Genomic DNA, 21,852 nt, shown 5'->3' on the forward strand with positions numbered 1-21,852 from the left:
ATTCAAAGGATTTGGTTCATGTTTATACAACGGAAGAAAGGAAATAAAGAAGTTCACCAGCAGTAAAGTCTCACGCCGATTGATATACGGGGATCCGTTACAATAACCATGTTTAAGCTAGCTCGTAGCTTGCGCGAGCTACGAACGTGACAGTCTGCAAGCAGATGTGTTGATGTACAGCGATCCCGGCTGTATACCCGGTGTTACCGGGAATATAATGACGGAGGAATAAAGACCGTGGGGCATCACTTTGTTTCAGTGTAACTCTCGCTGTCAGAAGCAAAACTTTATTTGTCACGTGTCATCTTCAGTACCTCTGATTGGTTGTTCTCTTTGTCCATCAAAACAGTGACAGGATTAACCCTATAAAGTCTGCACATGACAATACATATCACATCATACAGGACTGTCTCAGAAAATTAGAATATTGTGATGAAGTTCTTTATTTTCTGTAATGCAATTAAATAAACAAAAATGTCATGCATTCTGGATTCATTACAAATCAACTGAAATATTGCAAGCCTGAAATTCTTTTAATATTGCTGATTATGGCTTACAGCTTAAGAAAACTCAAATATCCTATCTCTAAATATTAGAATATCATGAAAAAGTATACTAGTAGGGTATTAAACAAATCACTTGAATTGTCTAATTAACTCGAAACACCTGCAAGGGTTTCCTGAGCCTTGACAAACACTCAGCTGTTATAAATCTTTTTTTGTACTTGGTCTGAGGAAATATTAAAATGTTATGAGATATGATTTTAGAGTTTTCTTAAGCTATAAGCCATAATCAGCAATATTAAAAGAATAAAAGGCTTGCAATATTTCAGTTGATTTGTAATGAATCCAGAATGCATGACATTTTTGTTTTTTTTATTGCATTACAGAAAACAAAGAACTTTATCACAATATTCTAATTTTCTGAGACAGTCCTGTATAATGGAGAACATATATTGTGGATGTTAACAGTCTGATATCCGTTGTTTGTCAGTGCTCCATGATAACGGCTTCTACAGGGAATATGGCCGAAGAGGTTTTTAATGTCCTCATTGTGCGTTAAAAAAAAAAGTATCGGTTCAGGCACCGTTTAGGCGAGACTGTTGAAATGCTCCGCGTAACGTGACAAATAGTCCGGCGAGTGACTCACGCGAGTACATTTAGTAAAGCAACGCAAGGGTTCGCCTCTCCTCTGGCGTGAACGCAGCATGAAGGAGAGCGAACAGACCGCAGTCCGCTGCAAAAAAAATGACCTTCAGAATAAGAGCACAAGATTTTTTTCCTCCCTTTTTTAAGAAAAGGCATCATATTTATTTCATGCCGTCGCGGGCCACATAAAATGACATGGCGGGCCACATTTGGCCCGCGGGCCTTGAGTTTGACACGTATAATCTAAAGCAAAAGTAGTGGAATAAAATGAGTTTGTATAAGATTCGGTCTTTTCTGCAGCTCGTTAGTTTCAGTTTTGTTTCTCAGTTATGTTTTCAATGGAAACATGACACACTGTTTCTCAATACTGGATAGTCCTTATATGTTCCTCACACACTAAATGAGTCTGGATAACACATTTACCGAGGACAGTCAGGAGGGGGCTGAGCGCACTGAGAGGTCACAGGACTATCACGAAGACATGACCCATCACTTCAGGAATGCACTACGCTACAGGCAGCCATGCTGACATGGTTTCAGGCCGACATGGGAAGAAAATGCAGGGGAAATAAATGTCCATTTAAAAAATGCGGCTACTAGAGGACGGCAGAATTGCAACATTATTATGTTTGGTTCCAGGTTTCGTTTCTTCCTTCACAGAGAGAAGAGTGTGAACATGTAAGGACTCTTCAGCGGGAGGACTACCAGAAGAACAAAGCGTCTCTCATGATGCCACTTGCATCCAAGAATGTTGGCATGCTGACAAGTTGCTCTTTATTATATGTTTTTCTGGATCAGTTACCAGCTTTCATTGTTGTTACTTAGGTACTTGGTTATTGATTATTGAAGTATCGCAGGCAAATGTGTTACGATTTTTGACTGCTCGAGTTGTGTTTCCGTGTGCTTTGCAACATTGTTCTCTTTCTTCTGTTGTTGTTTCTGCTTTGTATAAGTAAAGTAAATGGTATAAAATAGGGATTTCATGACTGCTGTGTGAAGATCATTAATCAAATTACTATTTGCTTCAATTATATCACTATTTCATACTTGTGAAGTTGCCCAGAAAAACAACATTATGGCAAGACTCATGTGTTATCACTGGCTGCAATGAAACTATTATAATAAGTAATGATAACAACAGGAAAACAGACTGGACTGAACGTTGACCTTAAAGGACCCATATTATGCCCATTTTTCCACAAGTTGATATGGTTCCTTGGGGTCTTAATGAAATGTTTGTAACATATTTTGGTCAAAATACCACAAGAATCATTTAAAACAGCACCCTTTTTACCCTGTCAAAAACACCTCCCCACAGATTAACCTGTTTTGAGTGCCTGTTCCTTTAAATGCTAATGAGCCCCCCTCTCCCCCTCTCCCCTCCCCCCTCCTCCGCGAGATGCGCTCGCCTAGCTGCTGCCTGCCTACTGCAGATGAAGATACCGTCGTGCAACCATATCGTTTTGAACCAGAGTCAGATCCTGAACAAGAAGAGGCTCCCGAACAAGTTCGAGAAGTTAGGGCTCAACAGGACGTTTCTGAATGTCACTTCTACATTTTGTTTGTTTGTACATTGGCTAAGGTCTCACAGTCTTGTTTGCGGGTTTGAGAGCATAGTGTTGCTAGAGATTCGAGTACGTGAATAGTTTGTGCATGTATGAGTATGTAGCAAATACAGTGTGTTTATATAAGTTACTGTTTGTGAAAGTGTTTGTGTAAATGCAAGTAACGGGAACGCCATAAAGATATAAATGCTACATGAGTAAAGTTCCATCTGTAAACTAAAGTGTTATTTGACAACAGTAAGTGACCAAGCAGGGGCGGGGGTAACGTTTTTACCTCCATTAATAAGCGTTTAAACCTTGTTTACTTATTAAATAGTTGTATTTGATGACTTATGACTTATTTGATGACTCATTTCTGTAATATGAACACAACTTTCAAATAAACTTTACCTGCAAAGTTGTGGTGGGGGGCGGTCCAAGGCCATGTAGCCAGACTCCCTACATGGGCGTGCTTCAAAATCTACGTAGACGTTGGTGATGATCCCATTTAACGCACTCAAGCATATCGTTTCTGATATAGAGGAACCACAACAAGCCGCGTGAGTTGTTTTTTTCCAGCGTTTTTGTGTTGGGAGACATGCCAGATACCCAAATTAACATATAGAAGGACTAAAAAAGTGGAATTTTCATAATATGTCCCCTTTAAGACGAAGCAGGAAGTATCATCACTTCAAGCAGGAAGTATCATCACTTCAAATCAATTCACTTTATTCCAGATTATGGGGGGGGACGGGGACGTAAAAAGGGGTATCATGAATTATCTTTTGGTCGGATTTATGCAGACATCAAAACAACTTTCAGTAATGTAATTCATATCACATGACAACACAAGAGCATGGACGTTATACGTACCTACACCCAGCAATGAGCTGTAAACAGGCGCTTGTTTGTCAAAGGTGCTGGTGGTCCAAACACTTGTTGTTGTAACTCTGCTTGACAAAAACAATTAAAATAGAAGAAGGATGATGATAAAACATGACTGTAAAATCTTTATTTTTTTAACTAAACAGTTTTCTTGTCTTTTTATAATACTATAAATAACTTTAAGAAATACTTTGGAAATGTCAAGTCAACAATGTTCAAGTCATTACTTTTGTTGAGGTAATTTAATTTCTTACTCCCTTTGTTACTACTGACTTTGGAAAATAGAAGTACAATAGTAAAGGGAAATTCAGTGTTGTACTTTTTGTACTTCTTTTGTCATAAAGGCAACGTGTGTTTTATACGAGACAAGAAGATATCAGGAAACAGTGAGTCGGCTATTGTGTTGACAAAAGCGGAACAACCAATGGCAGTTGGGATGGCGGCAGTGCAGAAATTGTTAAATTGCTTTTACATGGTTTGTATTATTGCTTCGATTTGTATACAAGTAGTTCTTCAGGGGCTTTGTCAAAGGAATCATGTCGTATGTTTTTAGTTTTCTCCCAAAATGGAGAAAGCATTAAACGGCCATAAGTTGAAATGCGTGAGGTGGGCTACAAAACTATTTTGTAGTACTAGCTTCTAAATCAGGTTTACAAGCTTGGGTATTGCATCCATTCGCCTGACTCCACAGGACACGTGTGATAAAATAAAATGCAAAATTAGTAAAAAGCCTTAATGGTCCATGGAACAAATCTTGTCAGTGACCTTGGGCATAGAGAAAGAAAAGGTGTGTGAATGATGGAGCAGGTGAATACTTAGGGAGTGTGTAAAAAAAGCTGCTGCTTTTATGTTGAAGGTATAATGCTTTGAAACGTCTGCATAAATCCCACCTATGCTTGTTTCCATGAGTTATGGCCATTAACTCACGTTCGCCCTGACCTGTGTGTGTGTTGCTTCAACGTGCTCGATAAATAACTGTGTTCTCACCAGAGAAGAAAATATATGTCAGACCCTTAAAACTAGGGACCTACTTTATTAACTAAATAGATAAGATATAAATCTAGAGCTGAAGATGTAGAATAATAAGAAATAAAGGTTCAGCTGGGAACTGTTAGGTATATATATACACTACCATTCAAAAGTTTGGGATCACTTAGAAATGTCCTTATTTTTCAAAGAAAAGCATTGTTTTTTTCAATGAAGATAACATTAAAGCAATCAGAAATACACTCTATACATTGTTCATGTGGTAAATGACTATTCTAGGTGGAAACGTCTGGTTTCTAATGAAATATCTCCATAGGTGTATAGAGGCCCATTTACAGCAACTATCACTCCAGTGTTCTAATGGTACATTGTGTTTGCTAATCGCCTTAGAAGACTAATGTCTGATTAGAAAACCCTTGAAAACTCTTGTGCAATTATGTTAGCACAGCTGAAAACTGTTTTACTGATGAGAGAAGCTATAAAACTGGCCTTCCTTTGAGCTAGTTGATTATCTGGAGCATCACATTTGTTAGTTCGATAAGACTCTCAAAATGGCCAGAAAAAAAGAACTTTCATGTGAAACTCGCCAGTCTATTCTTGTTCTTAGAAATGAAGGCTATTCCATGCGAGAAATTGCAAAGAAACTGAAAATTTCCTTCAGCGGTGTGTACTACTCCCTTCAGAGAACAGCACAAACGGGCTCTAACCAGAGCAGAAAGAGAAGTGGGAGGCCCCGGTGCACAACTCAGCAAGAAGACAAGTACACTAGAGTCTCTAGTTTGAGAAATAGACACCTCACAGGTCCTCAACTGGCAGCTTCTTTAAATGGTACCCGCAAAACGCCAGTGTCAACGTCGACAGTGAAGAGGCGACTCCGGGATGCTGGCCTTCTAGGCAGAGTGGCAAAGAAAAAGCCATATCTGAGACGCCAATAAAAAGAAAAGATTGGTATGGGCAAAAGAACACAGGCATTGGACAGAGGAAGATTGGAAAAAGGTGTTCTGGACAAATGAATCCAAGTTTGAGGTGTTTGGATCACACAGAAGAACATTTGTGAGATGCAGAACAGGTGAAAAGATGCTGGAAGAGTGCCTGACACCATCTGTCAAGCATGGTGGAGGTAATGTGATGGTCTGGGGCTGCTTTGGTGCTGGTAAAGTGGGAGATTTGTACCAGGTAAAAGGGATTTTAAATAAGGAAGGCTATCACTCCATTTTGCAACGCCATGCCATACCCTGTGGGCAGCGCTTGATTGGAGCCAATTTCCTCCTCCAACAGGACAATGACCCAAAGCACACCTCCAAATTGTGCAAGAACTATTTAGGGAAGAAGCAGGCAGCTGGTATGCTGTCTGTAATGGAGTGGCCAGCACAGTCACCAGATCTCAACCCCATTGAGCTGTTGTGGGAGCAGCTTGACCGTATGGTCCACAAGAAGTGCCCATCAAGCCAATCTAACTTGTGGCAGGTGCTTCAGGAAGCGTGGGGTGACATTTCAACAGATTACCTCAACAAATTAACAGCTAGAATGCCAAAGGTCTGCAATGCTGTAATTGCTGCAAAAGGAGCATTCTTTGACGAAAGCAAAGTTTGAAGAAAAAAATTAATACTTCAAATACAAATCATTATTTCTAACCTTGTCAATGTCTTGACTATATTTTCTATACATTTTGCAACTCATTTGATAAATAAAAGTGTGAGTTTTCATGGAAAACACGAAATAGTCTGGGTGATCCCAAACTTTTGAACGGTAGTTATATATATCTATATCTATAGATATAGATATAGATATATATCTATATAAACCAACAGGCATTTTGTAAATGGTGTGTGCGTTATCCAATAAACATAATTAAATTAATGAATAAATAAAGAGTAATAAAATAATTAACGTAATGATGATTAAATTAAATGCTGAGCGAAATCGTTTTATGAATGTCGATCCTGTGGGGACCTTGTGGGGGATCTGACCACGTGTCAGTCGGTACTGTGAGCTGTCATCACTGGTGAGCAGAGAAGAGAGAAGAATCCTTTTCTTCGATTTAACCACGGTTAAAATTATGTATGTATTGTCCTTATAGTCTGTGTAAATAAGCCATAAAGAAGTGTTATGTGGTTTATAGCTTCCATGTGTCAGACAAACGCGAACCCAGAGTCAACTCTCCGTGGGTTTGAGACTCAAAGCAAGCCGAAAAATAGATCACTTTTTTTTTTTAAACATGACATTCAGATGATCATACCTATAAAAGTGATACCTGTGGAACTGAGAAGTTTGACTAAAAACAACCAGATAATGACAGGAAAAGGGCTCGCAAGACGAAATATTAAGATACTTTGCCTGTGTCCAGAAGAATAAATCATCTTAAAATGTAGAAGTTGTTCGACTGTTATCAGATAAATCACCAAGCTTCTAAATCTAATCCATTGAATACGCTTTTAATCGATGACCCTTGGACGTGATCGGTTGACCTGGTGCACAACGGTGTTGAGCCTCAACCGAAAAGACATGCGGTGATTCCACTCTGACAAACTGGGCACCCACTTTCAAGTAATAGGTGGGTGGAAAAAATGTAATTTAATGTCAGATAAAACAGTTAAATAAACAAATTCCGTTGAAGGAGTAAACACCTCCAACAACCGGACATGTCGCAGTTAACGATGTCTGTCCAAAGTATCATCACACCACCTTAATAAATATTTGTATGACATCATCATAATTTCTTATTACAGACAACAATGTGTTTTGTGAGGTCACAGTGACCTTTGACCACCAAAATCTAATCAGTGTTGCATAAAGTGTAAAACACCCGCCAACCAACCGGTTTCACCACTGGGCCAAATGAGCGTCTTGTCAGCAGACAGCTGGAAACAATTGTTTTTGTCATTTTTATTTCCATGATTGTTGTTATAGGAATTACAAATGTTTCACTGCATGTTGGATATAACACAGTGTTAGTTGTAGTGTTGAGTGAGCGAGTGAGGTTAGCATTGCGATATTCTGCCACATAGTTAATTTTACATTCGCTTGTATACGTAGATGACTTTTTGGCAAGAAGGACAGTGATGCGCCACATCTTGACAGGAATCCACGCAGAACGGGATAAAACAGCAAAGAAAACACCTGGAGGTGAAGACAAAGAGAATTGTGAACATCCAGTTAATACCAGTTTGTAAAAAACTATTTGTTTGTACTTTACATAGTTTCTCTTTTCCTTTTAATGAGATAGAAATTAGACACGTTTATAGCCGAGAAATGTTTTTTTACCCAAAAAGGGTGAGGCCCCCACAGATGGCCCAGGTCATCAGGCCGGCGGTGTGCTCGGTGTTGGTGATCACAGTCTGCTGGCAGTGGGGACACACAGTTTGTCCCGGGACATCATGCAGTGCCGGTGTTACTACCAAGTGAGTCACTGAGGATGAGAAATGTACAGCGCATCAAATTTAGGATTTATCTACATATTCTTTAGTATCCATAATCACTTGTAAATGTTAAACATGTTTACTAAAACCTGGAAGTTAGTACTTCCCCTTTTTGGGAATAACTAATTCAGTTTTTTTATAATGCAGTATTTAATCATATGTGTAACTATTGTGGCCAGCAAGTCAGACATTTCCTGTGGTTTTCGGTAGACTTTCCAGTTTTAAATGTCATTACCAGATTTGAAGATACAATTTACTGAGTGAACTGACTCAGACGCACCAGCATCAGCAACTGTAACTTGATAATGAGCTTCTGTTTTGTTTCTGTCTTTCGAATTTCTTTGCCCTGTAATTTACATTATTAAGGCATCCAGACATAGAGGGTTTGATGGTATATGACAGATTAGATTGTTCCCATTGTGTTTTGTGAAAAGGTCAGCACAATAAACAACAATATTTTAATGTGTATATCAATGTAGATGGGAGGGGGTGGGGGGAGAGAGATTGCAACACATCTTTCATGTAAGACGTCTGAATTTCATATGATCTGCTCCTTACTCGTCTTTTGCACTCATGCATCAAAAGAAGAAACGGTAAACAAAAGCTGTTCATTGTGCACGAAGGCTAAAAACGGGCTATTCTTCTGATCAATTTGGAGGGAAACCGGAGACTGTGCCTACTGACTTTGCGGTCTATGTAATCTCATTTCACACACTGGAACGAAAATACTCTGATGCTCTGAGATGTGTGTCCATCGAAGCATGTCCACTCAACGTCTCCCATTGATTTGAGGAAAACAATTTCAAAGACGTGGTTAATAAAGCATAAGAAAACCCTACAAGCTACTGAGTTATGTTTAGTAAAGAACACCATGGATTAGCTTAAAATGAGAAATACAAAATCTAAACAAAACAAACATGCAAACAAAAGTACTTTGTTAGCTTTAGGCATCTAAACTACTCGCTTATGTTTAGGCAACACAAGTACTTCTTTCACATGGGACACAAACGGCAATCTCTTGTATGAAAGTGCACCCGATTATCCATCACCCTGATCGTCTCTCATGCAAAACTATGCGCGTACACATTTGACATGTATTTGTAAAACATTTAAAACAATGCTCTTACCTGTTGTGACAGGTGCAGCCATGGCCGGAGCAAAAGGAACACCTGGTAGACAACACAAAGATATTTCCATAAAACACCTTGCATACAAGTGCATATGCTTTCTTTTCTTACAGTAAAGGCTTACGTAAAAACAAAGGTCCATTTATTTGAAAGAAAAATGGTTGAAATATTGTTGTTAGGCCGTAGATGGGCAAAATGAACTTCAGGTGAGAGTATCAGACACAGACCTCCCTGATACGCAGCAGGTGGAGGCGCTGCAGGAGAGAAGCCCGGCTGAGGGTACATCCCTGGCTGCTGGACCCCATAGGTCACGGGGGGCCCAGGGTACGGTGGAGCGGACTCGTGGGGTGGGTATCCTTTTTCCATCTTCAGAAATCTTTACTGCATATGAGAAATGTGCATTATTATTTCCTTAAGTTGATTCACTGGTTTTAAAGTTATGAAGCAAAAAGTGTGGAAAAGCTTGTGAAGGCTTATTTTTAATAAACTACATTTGGTATTGTAACAATGCATGCATCAACAGTTTATAGATTTGGTTATAAATGCAGCCAGAAACAATAAAAATAATTTTAGATTAACTAAGGCATAATTGATACGCAACATGTGACTGTAGTTGGTTAAGATAAGATCATTTAATCTAATCTTTTATTTACTGCTTTATCGATAACAGTGCATGACATGTTTATTGATATATATATATATATATATATCTTTATTCCAGACTCATGGGTCCATAAAACAACAAATACAAATACAACAACAATATATAAAATACAATACGAGGACACCGGTCCAGCCATTGCAGCCAAAAAAAATCACTCGGGATTAAAAAACATACAAACATTTGTTCCATTGCTTCCAGAAACAAGACGAATACCTGGTATCACTCAGTGCTGGGTCAGCCACGGCTTTTATAACTACATTCTCTGAGACATTTAGTCGACATTTAAATTTATACATAAAATTCCTCAAAACAGCATGAAAAGTGGGAACATTCCGGCTCACAAACATCTGACTTGCGCTTGTCCATCTCGGAAGCTTGAGCAGGATTCTGAAGGCATCATTGAAAGCCACCTGCATCTTTTTCATTATCCCTTTACTATAACTGCACCACAGGTGGGCTGTATACAGAGGAGTACAGGAGGCTCGAAACAGAGCAGTTTTAACGTCTTCTGTACACATGTGAAATTTACGTGCCAGCATGTTGGCTTGTGCATACAGTTTGCAACACTGCCGCTGCACATCGTCATCATCACTGAGGTCGTTCCTGATGATGTGACCCAAATACCTGTATTTCTGAACCACATTTAGCTCCTGGTCTCCCAAAAAGAATGAAGGAAAATGTAGCTTCTGATCCTCCCTGGTTTTTGCTGTCATGATAACACTCTTTTTATAGTTGAACTTAATGTATTTTAACTCTAAATCTGTCCTTCTGTACACATTACATCTATTGCATCTGTCCATCCTAGGAGAGGGATCCTCTTTTTCCCCTGAAGGGTTATTTGGGAGTTTTCCTGGTCCGGTTTTGGGGCAGGGATGTCTATGTGTTAATTTGTGAAATTGGGCTATACAAATAAACTGAATTGAATTGAACTCGATATCATAGTGCACCCCATACCTTGAGCACACTCTGAGCAATTGCTGTAAGCCAGCACTATAGGGTGACAGGACCACCAAGTCGTCAGCGTAGATGAGATGATTAATGAGACTTTCTCCCACCATACATCCTGTCTTACACTTTTTTAACTCCTTAGAGAGGTCATCCATATAGAGATTAAACAGTGCAGGGGACAGTATTCCACCTTGTCGGACACCATTTGTCACTAGGAAGGGTGCAGATACACTCTTACCCCATCTAACTCGCATGGTTTGACGTGAATACCAAAAGTGCAAAATCCTAATCAAATATGGTGGCACCCCTCGCTCTTGTAATTTGACAAACAATTTGGAATGATTAATTCGATCAAAAGCTTTAGATGCATCCAGGAAACACATAAATACTGTGGTGTTATGTCTCCTGTACTTACTAACAACTTCCTTCAGTGCATATATACATAAGTCTGTGCTATGTTTACTTTTAAAACCAAATTGATTATCAGTGGTTAAGATGTAATCTTGAAGCCTATCTAAGAGGATTCGTTCTAATACTTTAGAAAGTATACTGGCCAGAGCAATTGGTCGATAATTGTCAATGCTAGATATTTTACCGGTTTTATTTTTGATTACTGGCACTAACAACACAGTGAGCATAGAATCAGGAAGTGCGTGCATTAAAAAACCAGAAAAACATACAGCAAGTAACACTGACAACCTGTTGCTAGCATGCCTCAGATGTTCTGCTGTTATTTGGTCAAGGCCACATGCTTTGTTCAATGACAATTTTTCAATAGCATACAACACTTCATCAGGTCTAATACACACACCAGCATCATTAGGAACATTACCTATATTAAATGTGTCACTCTTAACACTATTGAAAATGTCCCTATAGTGTTTACTCCACAGATCTGCAATACTGTCCGAACCAACTGCCCCATCAATACTGGATGGCAGAGGCGTCTTCATGTTATTGACAACTTTAACGTCTTTCCAGAAGTCAAGGGCATTATTCTGCTGAAAATGTTTGGCCATGGAGTTTGCCCTCATGGCCTGTTCGTTTCTTTTAATGAAGCGCACAGCATATTTAAATCGTGCATTTGTGTGTTTCTTGTGTTCGCACTCTGGACCATGTCTTGCTTTTCCTGATAAAACCCAGTTTTTAAAAGCTTCTCTAGCTTCTCTATGGAGTTCAGATACATATTCATTCCATCCTGGCCTAAGATTATGTTGTTTAGCCTTTTTTTTACAAAATGATTTGCTTATATTATTTAGACAAGTCACAATGTTATCATACATTACACAGAGATTATTATTGTGGTTTTGATTTTTACAGTTGATGTTGCCACACAGAATCGCGTCAAGCGGTATATCAATATTTCTGAGGCTCTTATCAGTTTGTGAATTGTAATACAATAAATCATCTTCTGTGAGCTTTGACCAATCTACTTTAAAGTGGTGTTCATGGTTATCATCATTACTGGTCAACTCAGGTAGACTCTCAACATGCAGTGTCATAGAGACAGGTATGTGATCTGCTGTAGCTCATACAAGATTGCAACCTCCTGGAGACAGTCATGAGCATCAGCTGTACATACACAGTGATCCAGCCAAGACGTTGTATGCCACGCTTCACTGGTATACGTGTAGCTATTTACTGGCAAGAGCACTTTGCTGGAAAGAACCAACTTATTATCTTGACAAAATTGCATTAGGTGTTGACCAAACAGGGAGTTATTATCTGAAATATCAGCGTTCATATCCCCCAAAATAAATATATTTGTATATGCACTTTCTTTGACAAAAGAACAAATAAAAGCGAGCCTATGAAGGTATTCATCCTCGTTTTGGTTACTTTCATAAGGGGTGTAAACATTTAAAATGACAAAAACAGTCTTATTATGTACAACTTTAATTGCTATGCACCAGTCCACCTCTAGCCTAATCACACTGATCAGGGGATCATACTTTTTATGCCACAGAATGGCGACCCCACCCGGTATTCTGCCACGCACTATTCTCTGGCTAAGATATGTTGTGGATTCTCCTGCCCCATGAAAGTCTGTATTGATAGAATTAAGTTTATCCAGGTCTTGTTTGGCTAAAAAAGTCTCCTGTATACACAATATATCAGCACTCTGCATTAAAGTGTCAATAACAATGCGTCGCGCTTTGTCCCCGGCGGACTGTCCTAGGCGCAAGCCACGCGAGTTATAGGACACAACTCTAATACTCATGTTTTCACAATCATAACTGCATGGCAGCAGATGTCCCAACATCAACATGTCCCTTACAGCAACACGTGTTATATATATGCTCCATTCACCGAGTCAAATTCCATGATGACTTTGGCAATAAACAGTTCTGATTCTAATTCTAATAAAATAACTAGATATATTTTGTGTAATCTGTCAATAACTAGTTCCAAATTGCACCGAACCACAGTACTTGAGCAAAAGTACTGAGTTACTTTCCACCACTAAGTGTATTGGGGCAACAGAGCTGGCGTTTAAAAAGCTCTTTGCTCTGATAATGTTGCTTTGTACTTGTCCACATCCTTAAGAGCCTCTGTCGGTGAAGCAAACCAACATGCGTGATTGCTTTGTTTTGAAAGCCGAAACATTTTATACCACAATGTATGCTGATCAGTCTCAATAAACCCACCCAGTCCCACCCTGACTTCCTGGCTTCACTACGCATGTTCTTTACATTTGTGTTTTAAAGTGGAGAATAAAGAAGGTCAACATCCACATACATACACTCAGCTGATTACTTTCACATCGTCACATCAGTTTGAATTGAGATTCACCTTCCTGTTACTTGAAATAAAAACTAAAGGTACCCACCCTATCTGTTGGAGCCTGGTAGTGAGGCAGGAGGAATCACGATGAAGCCACTGGAGACGGAGGGAATATAGAAGGAGGTATTTCCTGTTTGTCTTCTTATGTAATGGAGGGACTATGGTCAGCTTCACGATGCTTCCTCCCTCTTTCCCCTCCCTTTGCCTCCATGTGACTGGGTGGGTCTTAAGAATATGAACAGAATAAATATTACAGTGTGTGTTCAATATTGTATAAATAATGGTCAGTACGGCAATAAGAGTTATGAATACAGAACTCGGCGAAAAGAAGAGCGGTGAGCCGAGCCGGATCTTTGCCGAGAACAAAGTGTTTATTGATCTAACATCATTGCGTCATACTGTTGTCTCTGTGTGTCAGTCAGCAATCCTGGAAAAATCTCATACAATACCGCTCACTGTGACTGAGAGTGTTTGATCTAGATTCTAGATGAACAGAAATAAATCTTCCTGTGTTTGTTTGTATGTAAGACCCAGACTATTGATGTACCTATATCATCTATTTGTGCCTTTTCTTTCCAGCTAGACTTCTAGTTTTCTGCTGCAGTCTCAGTCGAACTCACTTAATGAGAAACATGTGTGGGTTTGTGATGGTGGTGGTGGTGGGGGGTGCAAAACCCCGCCCCCTTTCTTCCCACAAAAAAACTTTCCACAACTTTCTTTGCTGCTATAATCCTGTAAAAGACCATGTGTACAATCTATCCGCCTAGTTTTTTTGTTCATGATAGCAGAGGAGCCTTCTCGGGGAGAAAAGCTGTAGAGTGATTATTCACGGTGGGTTTTTTCTCGAGCAACATTACATGTTACATTACATTCAAGCCACAATTAAAGCTAAAGTAGGCAGTAAGTATGCGACGACATAATGTAATTCAAGGTTTGGGAGTAAACTAGACTTCTGGACTTATTCTTGGTTCTGTTTTTCTTTGTTCTGATGTTGGGCACTCATTGGTCATCCCAGTGAGAGAAAATGTTGTCAATAGTAGAGGTATACTCACATCTATAGCACTGTGAGCCTCGTGGCTACGGTGGGTATCCGTCAGACTCTCGGGGCAAGCAACCATTTCTCTCCATCTCTAAAGCTAACAAAAGTGTGAAGAGGATGTTGTTAACAGAGGTTTGATGAACTCATATATCTAAATCACATAAGGGTGTATGCAGGGCCTTTAAGGGTGTGTTGTGTGAGAGGAAAGTTACATTAGTTTTATTGCCGCATATTATACAAATTTAAAAACTCTCTCAATCTGTGAAGTGTCCCATTTCAGGAAATGTTGTACTTTCCCACAAGCACATTTTGTATAGAGAGGTCTCCATCGTGGAATATGCCTACTATGTTCTGTCCATCCTGGAGAGGGATCCTCCTCTGTTGCTCTCCTGAAGGTTTCTTCCCTTTTTTTCCCCCAGAAGGGTTATTTGGGAGTTTTTCCTGATCCGATGTGAGGTTTTGGGGCAGGGATGTCTATGTGTACAGATTGTAAAGCACTCCGAGACAAATTTGTAAATTGTGAAATTGGGCTATACAAATAAACTGAATTGAATTGAATTGAAGAGTGTGAACATGTAAGGACTCTTCAGCGGGAGGACTACCAGAAGAACAAAGCGTCTCTCATGATGCCACTTGCATCCAAGAATGCTGGCATGCTGACAAGTTGCTCTTTATTATATGTTTTTCTGGATCAGTTACCAGCTTTCATTGTTGTTACTTAGGTACTTGGTTATTGGTTATTGAAGTATCGCAGGCAAATGTGTTACTATTTTTGACTGCTCGAGTTGTGTTTCCGTGTGCTTTGCAACATTGTTCTCTTTCTTCTGTCGTTGTTTCTGCTTTGTATAAGTAAAGTAAATGGTATAAAATAGGGATTTCATGACTGCTGTGTGAAGATCATTAATCAAATTACTATTTGCCTCAATTATATCACTATTTCATATGTGTGAAGTAGCCCAGAAACACAACATTATGGCAAGACTCATGTGTTATCACTGGCTGCAATGAAACTATTATAATAAGTAATGATAACAACAGGAAAACAGACTGGACTGAGCGTTGACCTTAAGACCAAGCAGGAAGTATCATCACTTCAAGTCAATTCACTTTATTCCAGATTATGGGGGGGGGGGGGAGTGAAAATGTAAAAAGAGGTATCATGAATTAGCTTTTGGTCGGATTTATGCAGACATCAAAACAACTTTCAGTAATGTAATTCATATCACATGACAACACAAGAGCATGGACGTTATACGTACCTACACCCAGCAATGAGCTGTAAACAGGCGCTTGTTTGTCAAAGGTGCTGGTGGTCCAAACACTTGTTGTTGTAACTCTGCTTGACAAAAAAAATGAAAATAGAAGAAGGATGATGATAAAACATGACTGTAAAATCTTCTTCTTTTTTAACTAAACAGTTTTCTTGTCTTTTTATAATACTATAAATAACTTTAAGAAATACTTTGGAAATGTCAAGTCAACAATGTGCAAGTCATTACTTTTGTAGAGGTAATTTCATTTCTTACTCCCTTTGTTACTACTGACTTTGGTAATAAGAAGTACAATAGTAAAGGGAAATTCAGTTTTTTTTACTTTTTTTACTTCTTTAGTCATAAAGTGTTATGATTTGGAGTGTTTCCTGTTTTGTTTTGAAGTCCCTGTCTCGTTTCCTGTTTCCCTGCTCTTCCCTCCCTGTGCTTGTCTGTTTCATTCCTGATTGTTCCCAGCCACGCCCTGATTGTTTCCACCTGTGTCTCCACCTGTGTCTCGTTTCCCCAGTGTATTTAGCCTGTGTCTTGCTGCTTGTTCTGGGTCTGTTCGTTTTTGTTCCTGTCTGGTTCTTGTCCCTGTTCCTGTTAGTTTCTCTCCTGTTGCCAGACTGTGGTTCTGCTCAGTACCCAATTAAAGAAACCTTTTTATTTGAGAACTCTGCCTGCTGCGTTTGGGTCCAAACCTTGCTATACATAACATAAAGGCAACGTGTGTTTTATACGAGACAAGAAGATATCAGGAAACAGTGAGTCGGCTATTGTGTTGACAAAAGCGGAAACAACCAATGGCAGTTGGGATGGCGGCAGTGCAGAAATTGTTAAATTGCTTTTACATGGTGTGTATTATTGCTTCTATTTGTATACAAGTAGTTTTTCAGGGGCTTTGTCAAAGGAATCATGTAGTATGTTTTTCATTTTCTCCCAAAATGGAGAAAGCATTAAACGGCCATACTTTGATAGCCGTAGACTGGGACATGCATACAAGCACATACAAAAGAGAACATTCTCAGATAGGACAAAAGTTCCTCCAGGTTAAGTTGAGAACCCTTCAATTGTGTTTGTCTGCAGGTAAATCGCTATTCTAGGATTTGTGTAATGTACATGCCGCCATTGTTTATCCTGACAGAAGCATATTAATATGTTTGAGATATAGGCCTGCACTCTCTTAATGGTTTGATTTCATTTGGAAGTTAAATAGCTCATTCAATGTGGACATTTTCTAATTCAATTGTTAAAAGGTGTGTGTCTCACACTTACATTTCCAAATCCAGTGAAAGACTAATACCATCTCCTGTACTGTATTTCTCACATTTCTTTTCGCTGTCGCACCTCTTCAGCCTCTTGTAACACATTTTCAGATCTGAACTATCGATGTGTGGGCAGGCCGTTAAGTTAGCAAACATGGCGGATGACACATTCTGAAAGAGGATGTGTCACAAGGTGCAGTTCCCCTCGAACACAACTGCTGTAAAATATTTAAAATATGTGATTAACCATGCACACAACCGATAAGCAGACATATACTGCCCCCCTACGCAAACACTCTGTAGAACTCGTGCAAATGTTTGATTAGTGGCCATAATAGGGAGGTCTGAAAGGCCGGCGATGAGGGAGAGGCCAAAGATTTCACATTCACGTTACTCTAGTCACGAGAGGAGAGAACTGACGGAAACCTAAGAGCAATACAGGAAGAACGAATTAAATCAGCAAGGATCGAAGAGACGAGTTGGCGCAAAGAGATACTCTAATAGATATTCTATCCAGAACCACGTGATTACAATCGCCATGGTTACACTGGACATCAGGACGCTGGCGGTGCGGATACTGGAGGTGGTCTTCACCTGTATCTCCTTCAGCCTGGTGGCGTCGGTGGGCCACAGCACGAACTCCTTCTGGACGTGGTGCATGTTCACCTGGTGCTTCTGCTTCTGCGTCTCCATCCTCATACTGGTCCTGGAACTCACCAGCCTCAGCGCCCAGTTGCCCATCTCTTGGGATGACTTCACGACCGCTTTTGCCATGTTGGCTACTCTGATGGTGTGTGCTCTTTTTTTCTTTTTGCTCTCTTGTGATTTGTCTTTGACGGATTGATTTATTTTCAAACGTGTCGCAGATTAGTGGTGAAATGCATTATTGACCAGCCACTGACATTGCTGTCATTGGGAACGCGAAAGTATATTTTCTTTTGCATTTTAATCAAATTAAATGAGAACCCATTTCAAAATAATACACTTTGCGAGCTTAGAGAGACCATAACACACAAGAGCTTTTTATTCCCAACATAATGTAAACCTAAACAGACGGGTATACTCAAGGCAGCCAAATGCAACACTGGCTATAGCTCTGCAGTCTTGACATTGGATACACATTCATTCGGGTGGTTTTCTGTCGAGAGTAAACAGAGTAACTACAATGGTGCTCACAGTAGAGGGCAGATCTCTCCCAGGTGTGTCTGAAACAACCACAGCTTGAAATGAGGGAACAGTTAGACTGCGAGTACATCACATGTTTTAACAGATACGCTCTGGTTTTAATCCATGCAGATCTCTGCACCAGCTCTGTGCTCCGTGTCACGGGCGTAACCACCGCTTTGAGCATTGTTTTAGGCTTCAGGGTAACAATCAGTGTTGGGCAAGTTACTGAAAATTAGTAATTAGTTATAGTTACTAGTTACTTCTTTTAAAAGTAATTGAATTACTTTACTAGTTACTGTATATCCAAAGTAATTAGTTACTAGGGAAAGTAACTTTTAAGTTACTTTTATGTCTGCTTTTTTAATGTCATGAACAGTCAAACACAATAAACATATGTTGTAGACCTATTTATTGCAATCAACAGGGCAACCAGGCCTTCAAATCAAGCAGGAGTACAAAAGTCCCTTTTTTAGTTAACTTAATACAAAATAACTGTCTCAGTGATTTAACAGTGTTTTTTTTTTACCACATTAGGCCCAATGAAATAAAAGTGATTGGCCTACAGTATTAACACTAATTAAAAGAGAAAACAAAGGTGCCTTGAGGTGCTGCATATAATTGAGGGGGGGGGGGGTGCTAGTGAGGCGTGTACGTGCTGATCTGGAGTCAGTTTGGTAGGATTTGGGTATAAATTAATTATTTCATTTAAAATATGGATTTTTATTTAAAGATATTCATGTAATTTGCATGCAAAATAGGTCTACCCGAACCAAGGACACAAAATTCAACCAGCGGCAAAAACCGCGGACCTGGCAATACTGGAAGTGGCTGTCAATCACAGTGTGGCACCGTGCGCGCTGGTCGAGGAGGCGTGCCTGTGATTGGCGGAGTAGAGGGGAGGCGTGCCTGTGATTGGCGGAGTAGAGGGGAGGCGGGGTTAACCTGTCGGAAAACGGAAGTTACGGGTGGTTGACGGGAACCGTTGTTGTTGATGTTCGCGCTGCTGAGCTGAGAGGAGCAGCTGTCTGTGTTGGTGAATGCCCAATAAAGGGAGGAATAATAACGTCGTCCCGTCTCCGTGTCATCAGTCCATAACGTCCGAGACGTTACAATATCATTGCGCCACCAAGGTCCTGCGATGTCAGATCAGAAGCAGCTAAAGTAGCCTAGCTTGTCTTCTTGTCTGCAAGTGTTCATTTTTCACAAAAGAGAGTAACGCGAGTAACGAACTCATTTAAATTTCAGTAACTGTAACTGCGTTAGTTGATTTAAAAAATACTTCGTTACACTCTCGTTACCGCTAAAAGTAGTGGAATTACAGTAACGCGTTACAAAGTAACGCGTTACTCCCAACACTGGTAACAATAGACAAAATAATAACTGTGTGTCGGGCCGAGATGAAGACAATAAACTTGATGGAAAGCTTGTTTGATATCATGCTATGTATTCTATATGAGTGTTTACTGTTACGGTTTAAATACATTATGCTTCACAATTATCCACAATTTCACTGCTCGAGGTTAACATATAGAATGATTAATTCATAGCGTTTTTTTTGGTACTTTTCTCTCATACAGGTGCTGGCAACGTCCATCATCTATCCCATCTACTTCACCTGTTCTACCTGCGGCCGACAGATTGCTGCCAGCGTTACTTCCTGTCTGGCTTTCATCCTGTACGCCGTGGATGTCGGGCTGGCCCGGGCTAAACCCGGTGAGATAAGTGGATTCCTGTCCACAGTGCCAGGCCTCCTCAAGGTCCTCGAGGCCTTCGTGGCCTGCATCATCTTCATCTGCTTGGACTACAATCAGTTCTCCAGGTTCCCGGGGCTCCAGTGGTGCGTCGCTGTGTACTCCGTTTGCTTCATTTTCGCCCTGCTCGTCATCATTTTTACCATCTGCCGCCTGCTGACTCTCTTCCCCGCACCGTTTGACAAAGTCCTGACAGTCTGCAACGTGTTGGCAGTGTTGCTGTACATCACCGCTGTGGTCATCTGGCCGTTGTACAGCTTCCGGAACAACCCCAGACCAAATTACTGCAGGAAAGGGCTCATATGTCCCTGGGATAATTTAGTTGTTATCACGTTCATGACCTGTTTCAACCTCGCTGCGTACATCGCTGACACTGTTTACTCTTTTAGGCTGGTGTTTTTCATCAGCAGAACCTAAGTCGCTAGGACTCAAAGAATGAGAGCAGGAATATTGTCTCTCGTACAACTTGTGTGAACTGATGTGACCACAGCCATCTCAGTTGTAGTTGAGTGCATATTCCTGTTTGAATATGAATGAAATGTAATAAAAGTTTGGATTTACATGCTGACATCATCATGTCTATTATTTCAGCACTTTAGTAATAACTCACCATGATGAATGAATGACTCATAAATGAGCAATATGTTTAATGGTTGAACAGTCACAGTGGGACCTCCCCGAACCTTCTCAAAGTATGTTTGTAAAGGTGTGTCACAGTGTGCATACCCTGAAACACACAGCGGCTATAGGTAACAGTCCCACAACTCCCCGCCTGCTATTCTGCTCTGAACAGACCTCTTAGGGTGCATTCACCACAAGAGCAAGCAGAGTAAAGCCTTGTTTGCGAATCTCAGTCATAATGTGGGAGGTTACTCACATAATCTTTGACCAATTCAATTCAGTTTATTTGTATAGCCCAATTTCACAAATTACAAATTTGTCTCGGAGTGCTTTACAATCTGTACACATAGACATCCCTGCCCCAAAACCTCACATCGGATCAGGAAAAACTCCCAAATAACCCTTCAGGGGGGAAAAAAGGAAGAAACCTTCAGGAGAGCAACAGAGGAGGATCCCTCTCCAGGATGGACAGATGCAATAGATGTAATGTGTACAGAAGGACAGATTTAGAGTTAAAATACATTCAATGAATGTGACAGAGTGTATGAATAGTTCATAGTAGGCATATTCCACGATGGAGACCTCCACGATCCATCAGGCAGATGGCGGTAGAGAGGAGGGGGCGGAGTCTCAACAGTGGGCGGAGTCTCAACAGGACAGTGGCGTAGTCAGGAGCAGGAATTCCACGACCCAGACCTCAATGATCCATCAGCAGATAGGATCTATGTCGTCTCATAGGGTCCGATGACCCCATGAGACGTGAAGTCAAAAGGACTCCGCGCAGAAAGCAGACTTAGTAACGTGTGATTGAGAGATGAAAATTCATCCCTAGGAGAGAAAAAGAGGAGATAGGTGCTCAGTGCATCCTAACGTCCCCGGCAGCTATAAGCCTATAGCAGCATATCAAGGGGCTGGACCTGGTGAACCTGATTCAGCCCTAACTATAAACTCTGTCAAAGAGGAAAGTCTTCAGTCTACTCTTAAACGAGGTGACTGTGTCTGCCTCCCGGACTGAAGGTGGAAGCTGGTTCCATAAAAGAGGAGCTTGATAACTAAAGGCTCTGGCTCCCATTCTACTTTTTAAGACTCTAGGACAGGGGTGGGCAAACTTTTTGACCTGCGGGCCACATTCAGTTCTAAAATGTGACAGAGGGGCCAGGCCAGGAGCATTTGGACACGCAATGTAATTTATTAAACCTGGAGATTGCATCTGTTTTTTATACATTTCAATTTAAGGTGCAAAGTTAAAG

The 21,852-nt window shown here is 40.3% G+C and overlaps 2 protein-coding genes across 4 annotated transcripts; one reads left to right on the forward strand and one right to left on the reverse strand.

Annotated features, from left to right (window-relative positions):
- Window positions 1-7,134: 7,134 nt before the first annotated feature.
- Window positions 7,135-13,755, reverse strand: LOC130188719 (cell death-inducing p53-target protein 1 homolog). The gene is made up of 5 exons (XM_056407187.1): window positions 13,553-13,755; window positions 9,338-9,491; window positions 9,111-9,152; window positions 7,829-7,973; window positions 7,135-7,684 (listed from the first exon to the last, which is right to left on the reverse strand). The coding sequence occupies exons 2-5, from the start codon at window positions 9,474-9,476 to the stop codon at window positions 7,579-7,581; spliced, it is 432 nt and encodes a 143-aa protein (XP_056263162.1). The 5' UTR covers window positions 9,477-9,491; window positions 13,553-13,755; the 3' UTR covers window positions 7,135-7,578.
- Window positions 13,756-17,464: 3,709 nt separating this feature from the next.
- LOC130188858 (myeloid-associated differentiation marker homolog) lies at window positions 17,465-20,551 on the forward strand. Of its 3 annotated transcripts, none has more exons than XM_056407395.1 (2): window positions 17,465-17,853; window positions 19,808-20,551. In XM_056407395.1, the coding sequence occupies exons 1-2, from the start codon at window positions 17,602-17,604 to the stop codon at window positions 20,396-20,398; spliced, it is 843 nt and encodes a 280-aa protein (XP_056263370.1). In that variant the 5' UTR covers window positions 17,465-17,601; the 3' UTR covers window positions 20,399-20,551. The 3 variants fall into 3 exon arrangements, 2 of the variants coding, with proteins under 2 accessions (XP_056263370.1, XP_056263371.1); XM_056407396.1 differs by lacking the exon at window positions 17,465-17,853 and adding an exon at window positions 19,105-19,360; XR_008830662.1 differs by lacking the exon at window positions 17,465-17,853 and adding an exon at window positions 19,269-19,391 and having other exon boundaries at window positions 19,808-19,886.
- The last annotated feature ends 1,301 nt before the right edge of the window (window positions 20,552-21,852 follow it).

Source organism: Pseudoliparis swirei, chromosome 23, assembly GCF_029220125.1.
Source record: "Pseudoliparis swirei isolate HS2019 ecotype Mariana Trench chromosome 23, NWPU_hadal_v1, whole genome shotgun sequence".
In the NCBI taxonomy this organism is placed as follows: Eukaryota; Metazoa; Chordata; class Actinopteri; order Perciformes; family Liparidae; genus Pseudoliparis; species Pseudoliparis swirei.

Coding starts and splice junctions, on each gene's coding strand:
- LOC130188858 (XM_056407395.1), top strand. CDS start 17,602: ATGGTTACACTGGACATCAGGACGCTGGCGGTGCGGATACTGGAGGTG. Junction 17,854..19,807: donor CCATGTTGGCTACTCTGATG/GTGTGTGCTCTT, acceptor TCTCTCATACAG/GTGCTGGCAACGTCCATCAT.
- LOC130188719 (XM_056407187.1), bottom strand. CDS start 9,476: ATGGAAAAAGGATACCCACCCCACGAGTCCGCTCCACCGTACCCTGGG. Junction 9,153..9,337: donor ACCTGCTGCGTATCAGGGAG/GTCTGTGTCTGA, acceptor GTTGTCTACCAG/GTGTTCCTTTTGCTCCGGCC. Junction 7,974..9,110: donor GGCTGCACCTGTCACAACAG/GTAAGAGCATTG, acceptor TCTCATCCTCAG/TGACTCACTTGGTAGTAACA.